Source organism: Salmo salar, chromosome 01 (assembly GCF_965601325.2).
Source record: "Salmo salar chromosome 01, fSalSal1, whole genome shotgun sequence".
NCBI classification, from domain to species: domain Eukaryota; kingdom Metazoa; phylum Chordata; class Actinopteri; order Salmoniformes; family Salmonidae; genus Salmo; species Salmo salar.
This window is the reverse complement of record NC_138291.1, coordinates 120,599,590-120,619,387: the sequence shown is the minus strand read 5'-3', so window position 1 is coordinate 120,619,387 and position 19,798 is coordinate 120,599,590. Positions and strand designations below refer to the sequence as shown.

At 46.6% G+C, this 19,798-nt stretch overlaps 1 protein-coding gene across 1 annotated transcript in view; it reads right to left on the bottom strand.

The window, feature by feature from the left end:
- The window catches only part of LOC106592849 (rho GTPase-activating protein SYDE1), a 205,745-nt gene that overhangs the window by 138,638 nt on the left and 47,309 nt on the right, over positions 1–19,798 (bottom strand). Inside the window, exon 2 of the mRNA XM_045687799.2 lies at positions 2,039–3,067. Within this exon, the coding sequence (XP_045543755.1) occupies positions 2,039–3,067 (1,029 nt within the window). The remainder of the gene's footprint in view (positions 1–2,038; positions 3,068–19,798) is intronic.

The window sequence follows — 19,798 nt, the reverse complement described above, 5'->3', positions numbered from 1 at the left end:
AAGAGAGAGATGGAGAGAAGAGAGGGATGGAGAGAAGAGAGGGATGGAGAGAAGAGAGAGATGGAGAGATGGAGAGAAGAGAGGGATGGAGAGGAAGAGAGGGATGGAGAGAAGAGAGGGATGGAGAGAAGAGAGGGATGGAGAGAAGAGAGGGATTGAGAGATGAGAGGGATGGAGAGAAGAGAGATGGAGAGAAGAGAGGGATGGAGAGAAGAGAGGGATGGCGAGACGAGAGGGATGGAGAGAAGAGAGACATGGAGAGAGGAGAGGGATGGAGAGGAATAGAGGGATGGAGAGGAAGAGAGGGGTGGAGAGAAGAGAGGGATGGAGAGAAGAGAGAGATGGAGAGATGGAGAGAAGAGAGGGATGGAGAGGAAGAGAGGGATGGAGAGAAGAGAGGGATGGAGAGAAGAGAGGGATGGAGAGAAGAGAGGGATGGAGAGATGAGAGGGATGGAGAGAAGAGAGATGGAGAGAAGAGAGGGATGGAGAGAAGAAAGGGATGGAGAGAAGAGAGGGATGGAGAGAAGAGAGACATGGAGAGAAGAGAGGGATGGAGAGAAGAGAGGGATGGAGAGAAGAGAGGGATGGAGAGACGAGAGGGATGGAGAGAAGAGAGACAGAGAGAAGATATACATGGAGAGAAGAGAGGGATGGAGGAAGAGAGACATGGAGAGAAGAGAGGGATGGAGAGAAGAGAGGGCGAGAAGAGAGACATGGAGAGAAGAGAGACATGGAGAGAAGCGAGGGATGGAGAGGAAGAGAGACAGAGAGAAGAGATACATGGAGAGAAGAGAGGGATGGAGGAAGAGAGACATGGAGAGAAGAGAGGGATGGAGAGAAGAGAGGGAGAGAAGAGACACATGGAGAGAAGAGAGACATGGAGAGAAGAGAGGGATGGAGAGAAGAGAGGGATGGCGAGAAGAGAGGGATGGAGAGAAGAGAGACATGGAGAGAGGAGAGGGATGGAGAGGAATAGAGGGATGGAGAGGAAGAGAGGGGTGGAGAGAAGAGAGGGGTGGAGAGAAGAGAGGGATGGAGAGAAGAGAGGGATGGAGAGAAGAGAGACATAGAGAGGGATGGAGAGAAGAGAGGGATGGCGAGAAGAGAGGGATGGAGAGAAGAGAGAGATGGAGAGAAGAGAGGGATGGCGAGACGAGAGGGATGGAGAGAAGAGAGACATGGAGAGAGGAGAGGGATGGAGAGGAATAGAGGGATGGAGAGGAAGAGAGGGGTGGAGAGAAGAGAGGGGTGGAGAGAAGAGAGGGATGGAGAGAAGAGAGGGATGGAGAGAAGAGAGACATAGAGAGGAATGGAGAGAAGAGAGACATGGAGAGAAGAGGGATGGAGAGAAGAGAGGGATGGAGAGAAGAGAGACATGGAGAGAAGAGAGACATGGAGAGAAGAGAGGGATGGAGAGGAAGAGAGACATGGAGAGAAGAGAGGGATGGAGAGAAGAGAGAGATGGAGAGAAGAGAGGGATGGCAAGACGAGAGGGATGGAGAGAAGAGAGACATGGAGAGAGGAGAGGGATGGAGAGGAAGAGAGGGGTGGAGAGAAGAGGGGTGGAGAGAAGAGAGGGATGGAGAGAAGAGAGGGATGGAGAGAAGAGAGACATGGAGAGGAAGAGAGGGATGGAGAGAAGAGAGACATGGAGAGAAGAGGGATGGAGAGAAGAGAGGGATGGAGAGAAGAGAGAGTTGGAGAGAAGAGAGAGATGTCATATAGGTACAGTAGTTATCTGTAGGTGACTACCTGTATCATATGACTCTGGCTACAGTAGTTATCTGTAGGTGACTACCTGTATCATATGACTCTGGCTACAGTAGTTATCTGTAGGTGACTACCTGTATCATATGACTCTGGCTACAGTAGTTATCTGTAGGTGACTACCTGTATCATATGACTCTGGCTACAGTAGTTATCTGTAGGTGACTACCTGTATCATATTACTCTGGCTACAGTAGTTATCTGCAGGTGACTACCTGTGTCATATGAATCATGAGGCTACAGTAGCTTGTTCTACAGTATGTACTTACCTGGGCTGTCTCCGTCTCGGTCTCTCCTACTGCAGGCTGAGCCGTCTAATGTGATGGCTTTGGTCTGATGGGCGCCGTCCGGGCTGGAGCCACCTGAAGGCCACTGGTTCTGGGTGGCATGACGCTCTAAACGGGAGGCCCCTCCACCTCCACCAGTGCCAGGGCTCACCACCATCCCTGCCCGCCGCTGGCTCCTCATCTGGGGATCCCTCAAGGTCTCTGACAGCCCCTCTGTCTCCCTCCTCCTCCATGGGTTCTCACTGTCTAACCTAACACCCCCTCCTCTCCCACTTCCTCCTCCTCCACCTCCTCCTCCTCCTCCTCCACCTCCTCTTAAACGTCCTAAACCTACGATGCCACGCAACACGTCCTCCTCCTCTGGTATAGGATTGTACCAGATGTCGTTCTCTCCTTCTGTGCGTTGCCTCGGCTCAGTGAAGCAGTTGGGGGGGAGGCCTAGACGCGAGTAGGACTCGTCTGCAGCCTGGCTCTTTCCTGTGGACAGTACCCAGGCTTGGCTGCTCCTGTCCAGGGTCTGGAGATAGGCCCCTGACCCCGAGGACTTCACCATACAGGAGGAGACACAGATCTCAGCGTAACCTCCTATAGGGTTGGTGAGCTCTGGGACTGCGGTGTGGACAAGGGGAGGAGGTTCATAAAAGGAGGTGCTACATTGTCCCTGATGCTCCCAGTCTAAATCATCACACCTCCTCTTGTCCAGCCCGGCCTCCACTAACGTCTTCTGGCTCCAGGCCTGTTTGGAGGTTGAAACCTGGGCCTTTCCTGAGCTGCTATCCGAGTCACAAGCCCTGTAGAGCAGGCTGTGAGAGCCCTCTGTGCTGGGTGTCGGCTCTCTGGGTGTGGAGGCCAGTTTGGCCCACTGCTGTTTCTTGGCCACTGTTATCTGGGTGCGTGGGGGGGTGGTGCTGTCCTCCGTTGTCGGGGTCGGGGTTTCGGCCTCCGCTGTCGTTACCGTTGACAACGATGAGGATGAAGAGCTTTGGATGACATCACTCTTCCCCTGGATGTCTGGAGGGAAACAACACAGTTATTATGGTCATTATCCAGTCCAATAAAGACTTTATTATGGTCATTATCCAGTCCAATAAAGACTTTATTATGGTCATTATCCAGTCCATTAAAGACTGTATTATGGTCATTATCCAGTCCAATAAAGACTGTATTATGATCATTATCCAGTCCAATAAAGACTGTATTATAGTCATTATCCAGTCCAATAAAGACTGTATTATAATCATTATGCAGTCCAATAAAGACTGTATTATGGTCATTATCCAGTCCAATAAAGACTTTATTACAGTCATTATCCAGTCCAATAAAGACTTTATTATGGTCATTATCCAGTCCAATAAAGACTGTATTATGGTCATTATCCAGTCCAATAAAGACTGTATTATAATCATTATCCAGTCCAATAAAGACTGTGTTATGGTCATTATCCAGTCCAATAAAGACTGTATTATGGTCATTATCCAGTCCAATAAAGACTGTATTATGGTCATTATCCAGTCCAATAAAGACTGTATTATGGTCATTATCCAGTCCAATAAAGACTGTATTATAATCATTATCCAGTCCAATAAAGACTGTATTATGGTCATTATCCAGTCCAATAAAGACTGTACTATGGTCATTATCCAGTCCAATAAAGACTGTACTTGGTATCAACATGTTGGCTTCATAAATACAAGGCTACAAGACATTGACATGATGGGCAACGAGAGACGCTCCTAATGAAATGATGGGCAACGAGAGACGTTCCTAATGAAATGATGGGCAACGAGAGACGTTGCTAATGAAATGATGGGCAACGAGAGACGTTCCTAATGAAATGATGGGCAACGAGAGACGTTCCTAATGAAATGATGGGCAACGAGAGACGTTCCTAATGAAATGATGGGCAACGAGAGACGTTCCTGATGAAATTATGGGCAACGAGAGACGTTCCTAATGAAATGATGGGCAACGAGAGACGTTCCCTAATGAAATGATGGGCAACGAGAGACGTTCCTAGTGAAATGATGGGCAATGAGAGACGTTCCTAATGAAATGTGACCTTTAAAGGACACACTCAACTAATAGTCCACTAAACTGAATGGTGGATTAACGAATTAGTCGAGCTTCTACCAACTCAAAGACACATGCTTCGCTCTTACAAAAGGGCAGTAAGCATTTCCTCTACTGCTGTTGATTTGTGTGACTGACTTGGTCCCAAGAACAACATTTTTTTGAAATGTGTTTCTGTCTACAATGAGTCATGAGGAAAAAAGAGAGGAGAGGAGCGAGAAGTCAGAAAATGAAAGAGCATAAACAGCTTGAGAGAGAAGGAGAGGAGTAGTGGGTTTAGCTTTTTAGTGGTTTGTTAAGTCTCTCTCTCTCTCCATACCTCAGTCCCATCTCTCTCTCTCCTTCGCTCTCTCTCTCTCTCTCCATACCTCAGTCCCAACTCTCTCTCTCCTTCGCTCTCTCTCTCCTTCACTCTCTCTCTCTCTCCATATCTCAGTCCCATCTCCTTCTCTCCCTCTCCATACCTCAGTCCCATCTCTTTCTCTCTCTCTCGCTGACATCCTGCACATCTGGATTCCTCTCTCCCTGTTCCTTTACTCTTCCCTCTCCTTCCTCTCCTTCCCTCCTCTGCTCCCTCTCTCTCTCCTCTTTTTCCTGTGGCTGTCTTCCCTCTCCTTCCTCTCCTTCCCTCCTCTGCTCCCTCTCTCTCTCTCTCTCCTCTTTTTCCTGTGGCTGTCTTGCCTCTCTAGTTTGTGTGTGTGTAAGCCTGGTGACATCCAGTAATATGGGCCGCAGGAATCATGAATAAACCCACTGTGTCTGTCTATAGTCTAATCCGTTATATACAGTGCCTTCGGAAACTATTCTGACTTTTTCCACATTTTGTTAGGGGTTCCAGCCTTATTCAAAAAAAAAAAACTATTTTACCCTCATCAATCTATACACACATTTACAGAAGTATTCAGACCCTTTACTCAGCACTTTGTTGAAGCAACTTTAGCAGCGATTACAGCCTCGATGTCACGCCCTGACCTGAGAGAGAGGTTTTATTTCCTCTATTTTGGTTAGGTCAGGGTGTGATATGGGGTGGGCATTCTATGTCATTATATTTTTTGTTTTGGCCGAGTATGGTTCCTAATCAGAGGCAGCTGTCTATCGTTGTCTCTGATTGGGAATCATACTTAGGCAGCTTTTTCCCCACCTGTAGTTGTGGGTAATTATTATTTTTGTGAGTGTTTTGTGTCTGCCACAGTTGCGTCACGTTTATTTCTGTTTATCCTGTTTATTGTTTTGTTCGGTTATCTTCTAATAAAGGATGTGGTATTACCGGCACGCTGCGCCTTGGCTGATTTATGACAGGGGATTTGAGGACAGTGAATGTGATACTCGAGTCTCCTTCGGTATGACGTTGCTCCCATTCTTCTCTGCAGATAAAGGCTTGGTTGGTGGTGTGCTGCAGAGATGGTTGTCCTTCTGGAAGGTTCTCTCATCTCCACAGTGGAACTCTAGAGCTCTGTCATTGTGACTATCGAGTTCTTGGTCACTGACCAAGGCCCTTTTCCACAGATTGCTCAATATAAGCAGAGCTGTGTGTACATGTGCATGCGCAAACACGATAATGAGCGTGACTGTTACACACTGCTGTGTGGCTATGCTGCTATGCTGCTGTGTGGCTATGCTGCTATGTGGCAATGCTGCTGTATGGCTATGCTGCTGTGTGGATACGCTGCTGTGTGGCTATGCTGCTGTGTGGATATGCTGCTGTGTGGATATGCTGCTGTGTGGCTACGCTGCTGTGGCTACGCTGCTGTGTGGATATGCTGCTACGCTGCTGTGTGGATACGCTGCTGTGTTGATATGCTGCTGTGTGGATAAGCTTCTGTGCGTAGGCAGCTTTCAAAACAACTAACTAGGGCTGCATGATTCATCCTATTTGCGATAAGGATATGTGATATGAACATGCGCAATATCCACATCGCAAGAGTCTGCGATATTTTGAAATGCCACTAAGCCATCTGTAACGCCAGTTTTTCTGTTACTTTTGGAGTTCTCTCTCTCCTTCTCTCCTCTTCCCACTCACACCAAGCCCTGCCCCCTGGCACTCAAGCAGGAAGTTCCTCGTGCTCCAGATTCACTCTGCCTGTATTGACCAAACAACAGTTTTTCCAAACAGAACGACGCAGCTTTCTACTTTTCTTCTTCATATAAATCCACGTTTTCTATATTAAAATATTTGTTTGTGTAACTTGCTCTCTGTTTTAGCAAGCTGTAAATGTTCCTAAAAAATGGTGTTGTTAGCCTCTAATGCTAATCGCTAGCTAGCTATATCCACTGAGATTGGGCAAATCTTGCAAGCAAACTTTTGCTCTAAAACAGGCTGGTATCAGCAGTGGAGTATATCAGCATTGTTTGTGCAACAGATTTTTCTTAAATCAGAGAGGAAAAGGAGATAAGTATTTTAAAATCTTTATCTTAATGTATCTATCAATTTAAATCTAATTAGGGTCCCATGGGAAACACTGACCAACACTTTGGTTCCTACTCTAAACTCTGTTCTTATCTTTTCCACCCATTGTCATGCCAACAAAACTGCATTCCTACTTTATTCCAACTAGAGGTCGACCGAATGGCCCGATTAATTAGGGCCGATTTCAAGTTTTCATAACAATCGGTAATCGGCCTTTTTGGATGCCGATTATGGCCGATTACATTGCAATCCACGAGGAAACTGCGTGGCAGGCTCACCACCTGTTACGCGAGTGCAGCGTCAAAAGGACCTTGTGGCAGCAAGGAGCCAAGTTAAGTTGCTAGCTAGCATTAAACTTATCTTATAAAAAACAATCAATCAATCTTCACATAACCACTAATTAACTACACACGGTTGATGATATTACTAGGTTAACTAGCTTGTCCTGCGTTGCATATAATCAAAGCGGTGCCTGTTAATTTATCATCGAATCACAGCCTACTTCAACTTCGCCAAACGGGTGATGATTTAACAAAAGCACATTTGCGAAAAAAGCACAATCGTTGCACGAATATACCTAACCATAAACATCAATGCCTTCCTTAAAATCAATACACAGAAGTGTTTTTTTTTAAACCTGCATATTTAGTTAAAAGAAATTCATGTTAGCAGGCAATATTAACTAGGGAAATTGTGTCACTTCTCTTGCGTTCAATGCAATCAGAGTCAGGGTATATGCAGCAGTTTGGGTCGCCTGGCTCGTTGCAAACTGTGTGAAGGCCATTTCTTCCCAACAAAGACCGTAATTAATTTGCCAGAATTTTACATAATTATGACATAACATTGAAGGTTGCCACCCGTTCGATAAAATATGGAACGGTTCCGTATTTCACTGAAAGAATAAACGTTTTGTTTTCGAAATTATAGTTTCCGTATTTGACCATATTAATGACCAAAGGCTCGTATTTCTGTGTGTTTATTATAATTAAGTTTATGATTTGATAGAGCAGTCTGACTGAGCTGTGGTAGGCAGCAGCATGCTCGTAAGCATTCATTCAAACAGCACTTTACTGTGTTTGCCAGCAGCTATTAGCAATGCTTGAGGCACAGCGCTGTTTATGACTTCAAGCCTATCAACTCCTGAGATTAGGCTGGCAATACTAAAGTGCCTATAAGAACATCCTATAGTCAAAGGTATATGAAATACAAATGGTATAGAGATAAATAGTAGACACGTAATAATTCCTATAATAACTACAACCTAAAACTTCTTACCTGGGAATATTGAAGACTCATGTTAAAAGGAACCACCAGCTTTCATATGTTCTCATGTTCTGAGCAAGGAACTTAAACGTTGGCTTTTTTACATGGCACATATTGATTGCACTTTTACTTTCTTCTCCAACACTTTGTTTTTGCATTATTTAAACCAAATTGAACATGTTTCATTATTTATTTGAGACTTAATTGATTTTATTTATGTATTATGTTAAAATAAAAGTGTTCATTGTTCATTCAGTATTGTTGTAATTGTCATTATTACAAATATATTGTGGCAAAGAAGGGGGTCGAGTGATAAATGGCAGATATGTGAGGGCAGAACTAATAAACGGGCTCTGCCCGATCACTAAAATGGCCACCCCGATCAGAACTACAGATCACAAAATGTCCGACTGCCAAAACTACAATTCCCAGAAGCAAGGGGAACCTTCAGAAGGTGGAGCCGACCCACAGATAAAAGGTCAAGAAAAACCAGGAAGAGAGAGAGAGAGGGCGGGAAGGATCTATGAACCATAGAGAAAGAGACAATCTACATTGGCTGGATTTACCGTTTACGAGCTGGACTGTTTTGGACTTACCTGTTGGCATTTAGACCTGGACCTACCGAGAACAAGATTTGTGTACCGAACCCTGCTATCCTTGACCTTACCTGTGGCCTGGGTGGACCAGGACAGCGAAACAAACACACAGGTACTGTCATGTTCGAAATAACTTTCATTCTGGGCTGACTTTGGTGACAGTTTCCCACTTAATTTGTGACAAATGCTCCTAACTTTGAAGATGTTTGCCACAATATATATATATATATATATATATATATATAAAAATCGGCCGATTAATCGGTATCGGCTTTGAAAAATCATAATCGGTCAACCTCTAATTCCAACCATAAAATTTAAATGATCATTGTATTTTTCTAGGATTCCAACAGTTTACCTAAGTGTTTTGATCTAGAATCACAAGTAAAATCACAATGTTTGCTACAAAAATCATTGTTAGATATTTTGCCCATATCATGCAGCCTTACAACATACCAGCCTTACAACATACCAGCCTTACAACATACCAGCCTTACAACATACCAGCCTTACAACATACCAGCCTTACAACATACCAGCCTTACAACAAACCAGCCTTACAACAAACCAGCCCTACAACAAACAATGTTTGTGTGCAGTGCAGCAAACATAAATAAACACCAGCATGACTGCAGTCTACCCTCCCAACCCTCACTAGACCTAACACACCTACAGTAGACCTATCTATTTATTTTTTTCATTTTACAATAAGGCTGTAACGTAACATAAATGTGGGAAAAGTCAAGGGGTCTGAATACTTTCCGAACAAACTTTATTCGAAGAACACAGTAGAGGTGCGTGGGTAAAAACCATCGGAGGAAGCCAATCCAGGAAACAAGCCATATTACATCCTATGTGTTGTAACGAGTGATACTTGTGTTGTTTGCTCTATAACCTGTTTGTTTACATTTAAGTCATTTAGCAGATGCTCTTATCCAGAGCAACTTACAAATTGGTGCATTCACCTTATGATATCCAGTGGAACAACCACTTTACAATAGTACATCTATATCTTTTTTGGGGGGGGGGGGGGTAGAAGGATTACTTAATCCTATCCCAGGTATTCCTTAAATAGGTGGGGTTTCAGGTGTCTCCGGAAGGTGGTGATTGACTCCGCTGTCCTAGCGTCGTGAGGGAGCTTGTTCCACCATTGGGGTGCCAAAGCAGCGAACAGTTTTTGTCTGGGCTGAGCGGGAACTGTGCTTCCGCAGAGGTAGGGGGGCCAGCAGGCCAGAGGTGGATGAACGCAGTGCCCTTGTTTGGGTGTAGGGACTGATCATGACTGTAGTCTACCCTTTGTTCATATGCCTTGACACCCGTGATCTAAAGGCAGAGATAATAACAAGACACAGAATAAAATTCAACCACACTTTTGTTTCCATCACAAAACCGGAAAGCAACATCTGTCTGGTGAAGTCCACAAAACATGACAGACAGCTAGCTACATGACCTACGGCACGGTCAAGCAAGATAATGTTGCCGACATGGTACTGAACAGTAGACCCACCCTGATACTGATATAGTAGACCCACCCTGATACAGTAGACCCACCCTGGTACTGAACAGTAGACCCACCCTGGTACTGAACAGTAGACCCACCCTGGTACTGAACAGTAGACCCACCCTGATACTGATATAGTAGACCCACCCTGATACTGAACAGTAGACCCACCCTGATACTGAACAGTAGACCCACCCTGATATAGTAGACCCACCCTGGTACTGAACAGTAGACCCACCCTGGTACTGAACAGTAGACCCACCCTGGTACTGAACAGTAGACCCACCCTGGTACTGAACAGTAGACCCACCCTGGTACTGAACAGTAGACCCACCCTGATACTGAACAGTAGACCCACCCTGATATAGTAGACCCACCCTGGTACTGAACAGTAGACCCACCCTGGTACTGAACAGTAGACCCACCCTGACACTGAGACAGTAGACCCAACATGATACTGAACAGTAGACCCACCCTGATAATGATATAGTAGACTAACCCTGTTACTGAACAGTAGACGCAGCCTGATACTGATATCGTAGACCCACCCTGATACTGAACAGTAGACCAACCCTGATATAGTAGACCCACCCTGATATAGTAGACCCACCTTGATATAGTAGACCCACCCTTGTACTGAACAGTAGACCCACCCTGATAGTTATATAGTAGACCCACCCTGATACTGGACAGTAGACCCACCCTTATATAGTAGACCCACACTGATATAGTAGACCCAACCTGGTACTGATATAGTAGACCCACCCTGATACTGATATAGTAGACCCACCCTGATACTAAACAGTAGACCCACCCTGCTATAGTAGACCCACCTTGATAAAGTAGACCCACCCTGGTACTGAACAGTAGACCCACCCTGGTACTGAACAGTAGACCCACCCTGGTACTGAACAGTAGACCCACCCTGATACTGAAACAGTAGACCCACCCTGTTACTGAACAGTAGACCCACCCTGATACTGATATAGTAGACCCACCCTGATACTGAACAGTAGACCCACCCTGATATAGTAGACCCACCCTGGTACTCAACAGTAGACCCACCCTGATACTGATACAGTAGACCCACCCTGATATAGAACAGTAGACCCACCCTGATATAGTAGACCCACCCTGATACAGTAGACCCACCCTGTTACTGAACAATAGACCCACCCTGATACTGAACAGTAGACCCACCCTGACACAGTAGACCCACCCTGATACTGAACAGTAGACCCACCCTGGTACTGAACAGTAGACCCACCCTGATATAGTGGACCCACCCTGTTGCTGAACAGTAGACCCACCCTGATATTGAACAGTAGACCCACCCTCTTACTGATATAGTAGACCCACCCTGATACTGAACAGTAGACCCACCTTGGTACTGAACAGTCATCCCACCAAGATACTGAACAGTAAACCCACCCTGATATCAATATAGTTGACCCACCCTGATACTGAACAGTAGACCCACCCTGATACTGAACAGTAGACCCACCCTGATACTGAACAGTAGACCCACCCTGGTACTGAACAGTAGACCCACCCTGGTACTGAACAGTAGACCCACCCTGGTACTGATATAGTAGACCCACCCTGGTACTATACAGTAGACCCACCCTGGTACTATACAGTAGACCCACCGTGGTACTGAACAGTAGACCCACCCTGATATTGACCAGTACACCCACCCTGTTACTGATATAGTAGACCCACCCTGATACTGAACAGTAGACCCACCCTGGTACTGAACAGTAGACCCACCCTGGTACTGAACAGTAGACCCACCAAGATACTGAACAGTAGACCCACCCTGATACTGATATAGTAGAAACACCCTGATACTGAACAGTAGACACACCCTGATACTGAACAGTAGACACACCCTGATACTGAACAGTAGACACACCCTGATACTGAACAGTAGACACACCCTGATACTGAACAGTAGACACACCCTGATACTGAACAGTAGACACACCCTGATACTGAACAGTAGACACACCCTGATACTGAACAGTAGACACACCCTGATACTGAACAGTAGACACACCCTGATACTGATATAGTAGACCCAGCCTGATACTGAACAGTAGACCCACCCTGATCCTGAACAGTAGACCCACCCTGATAAAGTAGACCCACCCTGGTACTGAACAGTAGACCCACCCTGATACTGAACAGTAGACCCACCCTGACACAGTAGACCCACCCTGACACTGAACAGTAGACCCACCCTGATACTGAACAGTAGACCCACCCTGATACTGAACAGTAGACCCACCCTGTTACAGTAGACCCACACTGGTACTGAACAGTAGACCCACCCTGACACAGTAGACCCACCCTGATACTGAACAGTAGACCCACCCTGTTACAGTAGACCCACACTGGTACTGAACAGTAGACCCACCCTGACACTGAGACAGTAGACCCAACATGATACTGAACAGTAGACCCACCCTGATAATGATATAGTAGACCCAACCTGTTACTGAACAGTAGACGCAGCCTGAAACTGATATAGTAGACCCACCCTGATACTGAACAGTAGACCCACCCTGATATAGTAGACCCACCCTGATATAGTAGACCCACCTTGATATAGTAGACCCACCCTGGTACTGAACAGTAGACCCACACTGATAGTGATTTAGTAGACCCACCCTGATACTGAACAGTAGACCCACCCTGATATAGTAGACCCACCCTGATATAGTAGAACCACCCTGGTACTGAACAGTAGACCCACCCTGATACTGATATAGTAGACCCACCCTGATACTGAACAGTAGACCCACCCTGATTCTGAACAGTAGACCCACCCTGATACTGAACAGTAGACCCACCCTGGTACTGATATAGTAGACCCACCCTGGTACTGATATAGTAGACCCACCCTGGTACTGAACAGTAGACCCACCCTGATACTGATATAGTAGACCCACCCTGATATAGTAGACCCACCCTGGTACTGAACAGTAGACCCACCCTGACATAGTAGACCCACCCTGGTACTGAACAGTAGACCCACCCTGGTACTGAACAGTAGACCACCAAGATACTGAACAGTAGACCCACCCTGTTACTGATATAGTAGACCCACCCTGATACTGAACAGTAGACCCACCCTGATACTGAACAGTAGACCCACCCTGACACAGTAGACCCACCCTGATACTGAACAGTAGACCCACCCTGGTACTGAACAGTAGACCCACCCTGATATAGTGGACCCACCCTGTTGCTGAACAGTAGACCCACCCTGATATTGAACAGTAGACCCACCCTCTTACTGATATAGTAGACCCACCCTGATACTGAACAGTAGACCCACCTTGGTACTGAACAGTCATCCCACCAAGATACTGAACAGTAAACCCACCCTGATATCAATATAGTTGACCCACCCTGATACTGAACAGTAGACCCACCCTGATACTGAACAGTAGACCCACCCTGATACTGAACAGTAGACCCACCCTGATACTGATATAGTAGACCCACCCTGATACTGAACAATAGACCCACCCTGATACTGAACAATAGACCCACCCTGATACTGAACAATAGACCCACCCTGATACTGATATAGTAGGCCCACCCTGATACTGATATAGTAGACCCACCCTGATACTGATATAGTAGACCCACCTTGTTACTGATATAGTAGACCCACCCTGATTCTGAACAGTAGACCCACCCTGATTCTGAACAGTAGACCCACCCTGATACTGAACAGTAGACCCACCCTGATACTGAACAGTAGACCCACCCTGATACTGAACAGTAGACCCACCATGATACTGAACAGTAGACCCACCCTGATACTGATATAGTAGACCCACCCTGGTACTGATATAGTAGACCCACCCTGGTACTGATATAGTAGACCCACCCTGGTACTGATATAGTAGACCCACCCTGATACTGAACAGTAGACCCACCCTGGTACTGAACAGTAGACCCACCCTGGTACTGAACAGTAGACCCACCCTAATACTGATATAGTAGATCCACCCTGATACTGAACAGTAGACCCACCCTGATACAGTAGACCCACCCTGTTACTGAACAGTAGACCCACCCTGTTACTGATATCGTAGACCCACCCTGTTACTGATATCGTAGACCCACCCTGTTACTGATATCGTAGACCCACCCTGATATTGAACAGTATACCCACCCTGTTACTGATATAGTAGACCCACCCTGGTACTGAACAGTAGATCCACCCTGGTACTGAACAGTAGATCCACCCTGGTACTGAACAGTAGACCCACCCTGATACTGAACAGTAGACCCACCCTGATATAGTGGACCCACCCTGTTACTGAACAGTAGACCCACCCTGATATTGAACAGTAGACCCACCCTCTTACTGATATAGTAGACCCACCCTGATACTGAACAGTAGACCCACCCTGATATCAATATAGTTGACCCACCCTGATACTGAACAGTAGACCCACCCTGATACTGAACAGTAGACCCACCCTGATACTGATATAGTAGACCCACCCTGATACTGATATAGTAGACCCACCCTGATACTGAACAGTAGACGCACCCTGATACTGACATAGTAGACCCACCCTGATACTGAACAGTAGAACCACCCTGATACTGAACAGTAGACCCACCCTGATACTGACATAGTAGACCCACACTGATACTGAACAATAGACCCACCCTGATACTTATATAGTAGATCCACCCTGATACTGATATAGTAGACCCAACCTGATACTGAACAGTAGACCCACCCTGATACTGAACAGTAGACCCACCATGATACTGAACAGTAGACCCACCATGATACTTAACAGTAGACCCACCCTGATACAGTAGACCCACCCTGGTACTGATATAGTAGACCCACCCTGGTACTGATATAGTAGACCCACCCTGGTACTGATATAGTAGACCCACCCTGATACTGAACAGTAGACCCACCCTGGTACTGAACAGTAGACCCACCCTTATATAGTAGACCCACCCTGGTACTGAACAGTAGACCCACCCTAATACTGATATAGTAGATCCACCCTGATACTGAACAGTAGACCCACCCTGATACAGTAGACCCACCCTGTTACTGAACAGTAGACCCACCCTGTTACTGATATCGTAGACCCACCCTGTTACTGATATCGTAGACCCACCCTGTTACTGATATCGTAGACCCACCCTGATATTGAACAGTATACCCACCCTGTTACTGATATAGTAGACCCACCCTGGTACTGAACAGTAGATCCACCCTGGTACTGAACAGTAGATCCACCCTGATACTGAACAGTAGACCCACCCTGATATAGTGGACCCACCCTGATATTGAACAGTAGACCCACCCTGATATTGAACAGTAGACCCACCCTGATATTGAACAGTAGACCCACCCTGATACTGAACAGTAGACCCACCTTGGTACTGAACAGTCATCCCACCAAGATACTGAACAGTAAACCCACCCTGATATCAATATAGTTGACCCAACCTGATACTGAACAGTAGACCCACCCTGATACTGAACAGTAGACCCACCCTGATACTGATATAGTAGACCCACCCTGATACTGAACAGTAGACCCACCCTGATACTGAACAGTAGACGCACCCTGATACTGACATAGTAGACCCACCCTGATACTGACATAGTAGACCCACCCTGATACTGAACAGTAGAACCACCCTGATACTGAACAGTAGACCCACCCTGATACTGACATAGTAGACCCACACTGATACTGAGCAATAGACCCACCCTGATACTTATATAGTAGATCCACCCTGATACTGATATAGTAGACCCACCCTGATACTGATATAGTAGACCCACCCTGATACTGAACAGTAGACCCACCCTGTTACTGATATAGTAGACCCACCCTTTTACTGTTACAGTAGACCCACCCTGATATAGTAGACCCACACTGATATAGTAGACCCAACCTGGTACTGAACAGTAGACCCACCCTGATACTGATATAGTAGACCCACCCTGATACTGAACAGTAGACCCACCCTGATATAGTAGACCCACCCTGATATAGTAGACCCACCCTGATATAGTAGACCCACCCTGGTACTGAACAGTAGACCCACCCTGATACTAATACAGTAGACCCACCCTGATACTAATACAGTAGACCCACCCTGATACTAATACAGTAGACCCACCCTGATACTGATATAGTAGACCCACCATATTACTGAACAGTAAACCCACCCTGATACTGAACAGTAGACCCACCCTGACACAGTAGACCCACCCTGACACAGAACAGTAGACCCACCCTAATACAGAACAGTAGACCCACCCTGATACTGAACAGTAGACCCACCCTGATACTGACATAGTAGACCCACCCTGATACTGACATAGTAGACCCACACTGATACTGACATAGTAGACCCACCCTGGTACTGAACAGTAGACCCACCCTGGTACTGATATAGTAGACCCACCCTGGTAATGAACAGTAGACCCACCCTGGTACTGAACAGTAGACCCACCAAGATACTGAACAGTAGACCCACCAAGATACTGAACAGTAGACCCACCAAGATACTGAACAGTAGACCCACCCTGATACTGAACAGTAGACCCACCCTGGTACTGAACAGTAGACCCACCCTGGTACTGAACAGTAGACCCACCCTGGTACTGAACAGTAGACCCACCCTGGTACTGAACAGTAGACCCACCCTGGTACTGAACAGTAGACCCACCCTGATACTGATATAGAAGACCCACCCTGTTACTGAACAGTAGACCCACCCTGTTACTGAACAGTAGACCCACCCTGATATTGAACAGTAGACCCACCCTGTTACTGATATAGTAGACCCACCCTGTTACTGATATAGTAGACCCACCTTGGTACTGAACAGTCGACCCACCTTGGTACTGAACAGTAGACCCACCCTGTTACTGATATAGTAGACCCACCCTGATACTGAACAGTAGATCCACCCTGGTACTGAAAAGTAGACCCACCCTGATACTGAACAGTAAACCCACCCTGATATCAATATAGTAGACCCACCCTGATACTGAACAGTAGACCCACCCTGATACTGAACAGTAGACCCACCCTGATACTGAACAGTAGACCCACCCTGATACTGAACAATAGACCCACCCTGATACTGATATAGTAGACCCACCCTGATACTGAACAGTAGGCCCACCCTGATACTGATATAGTAGACCCACCCTGATACTGAACAGTAGACCCACCCTGTTACTGAACAGTAGACCCACGCTGTTACTGATATAGTAGACGCCCACTTTTACTTATATAGTAGACCCACCCTGATACTGAACAGTAGACCCACCCTGATACTGAACAGTAGACCCACCCTGACACAGTAGACCCACCCTGATACTGAACAGGAGACCCACCCTGGTACTGAACAGTAGACCCACCCTGGTACTGAACAGTAGACCCACCTTGATATAGTAGACCCACCCTGATATAGTAGACCCACCCTGGTACTGAACAGTAGACCCACCCTGATACTGATATAGTAGACCCACCCTGATACTGATATAGTAGACCCACCCTGATACTGATATAGTAGATCCACCCTGATACTGATATAGTAGACCCACCCTGGTACTGAACAGTAGACCCACCCTGGTACTGAACAGTAGACCCACCCTGGTACTGAACAGTAGACCCTCCCTGATACTGAACAGTAGACCCTCCCTGATACTGATATAGTAGACCCACCCTGATACTGAACAGTAGACCCACCTTGGTACTGAACAGTCGACCCACCAAGATACTGAACAGTAGACCCACCCTGTTACTGATATAGTAGACCCACCCTGGTACTGAACAGTAGACCCACCCTGCTACTGAACAGTAGACCCACCCTGATACTGAACAGTAGACCCTCCCTGTTACTGAACAGTAGACCCTCCCTGTTACTGAACAGTAGACCCACCCTGATACTGAACAGTAGACCCACCCTGTTACTGATATAGTAGACCCACCCTGATACTGAACAGTAGATCCACCCTGGTACTGAACAGTAGACCCACCCTGATACTGAACAGTAAACCCACCCTGATATCAATATAGTAGACCCACCCTGATATCAATATAGTAGACCCACCCTGATACTGAACAGTAGACCCACCCTGATACTGAACAGTAGACCCACCCTGATACTGATATAGTAGACCCACCCTGATACTGAACAGTAGGCCCACCCTGATACTGATATAGTAGACCCACACTTTTACTGATATAGTAGACCCACCCTGATACTGAACAGTAGACCCACCATGATACTGAACAGTAGACCCACCCTGTTACTGAACAGTAGACCCGCCCTGTTACTGATATAATAGACCCACCCTGTTACTGATATAGTAGACCCACCCTGATACAGTAGACCCACCCTGTTACTGAACAGTAGACCCACCCTATTACTGATATCGTAGACCCACACTGATACTGAACAGTAGACCCACCCTGGTACTGAACAGTAGACCCACCCTGTTACTGATATAGTAGACCCACCCTGGTACTGAACAGTAGACCCACCCTGGTACTGAACAGTAGACCCACCAAGATACTGAACAGTAGACACACCCTGATACTGAACAGTAGACACACCCTGATACTGAACAGTAGACACACCCTGGTACTGAACAGTAGACCCACCCTGGTACTGAACAGTAGACCCACCCTGGTACTGAACAGTAGACCCACCCTGGTACTGAACAGTAGACCCACCCTGGTACTGAACAGTAGACCCACCCTGGTACTGAACAGTAGACCCACCCTGATATTGACCAGTAGACCCACCCTGTTACTGATATAGTAGACCCACCCTGATACTGAACAGTAGACCCACCTTGGTACTGAACAGTCGACCCACCTTGGTACTGAACAGTAGACCCACCCTGTTACTGATATAGTAGACCCACCCTGATACTGAACAGTAGATCCACCCTGGTACTGAACAGTAGACCCACCCTGATACTGATATAGTAGACCCACCCTGATACTGAACAATAGACCCATCCTGATACTGATATAGTAGACCCACCATGATACTGAACAGTAGGCCCACCCTGTTACTGATATAGTAGACCCACCCTGTTACTGATATAGTAGACCCACCCTGTTACTGATATAGTAGACCCACCCTGATACTGAACAGTAGATCCACCCTGGTACTGAACAGAAGACCAACCCTGATACTGATATAGTAGACCCACCCTGATATAGTAGACCCACCCTGATATAGTAGACCCACCCTGATACTAATACAGTAGACCCACCCTGATACTAATACAGTAGACCCACCCTGATACTGATATAGTAGACCCACCATATTACTGAACAGTAAACCCACCCTGATACTGAACAGTAGACCCACCCTGACACAGTAGACCCACCCTGATACTGAACAGTAGACCCACCCTGATACTGAACAGTAGACCCACCCTGATACTGAACAGTAGACCCACCCTAATACTGAACAGTAGACCCACCCTGATACTGAACAGTAGACCCACCCTGATACTGAACAGTAGACCCACCCTGATACTGAACAGTAGACCCACCCTGATACTGAACAGTACACCCACCCTGATACTGAACAGTAGACCCACCCTGATACTGACATAGTAGACCCACCCTGATACTGACATAGTAGACCCACCCTGATACTGACATAGTAGACCCACACTGATACTGAACAGTAGACCCACCCTGGTACTGATATAGTCGACCCACCCTGGTACTGAACAGTAGACCCACCCTGGTACTGAACAGTAGACCCACCCTGGTACTGAACAGTAGACCCACCATGATACTGAACAGTAGACCCACCCTGATACAGTAGACCCACCCTGATACAGTAGACCCACC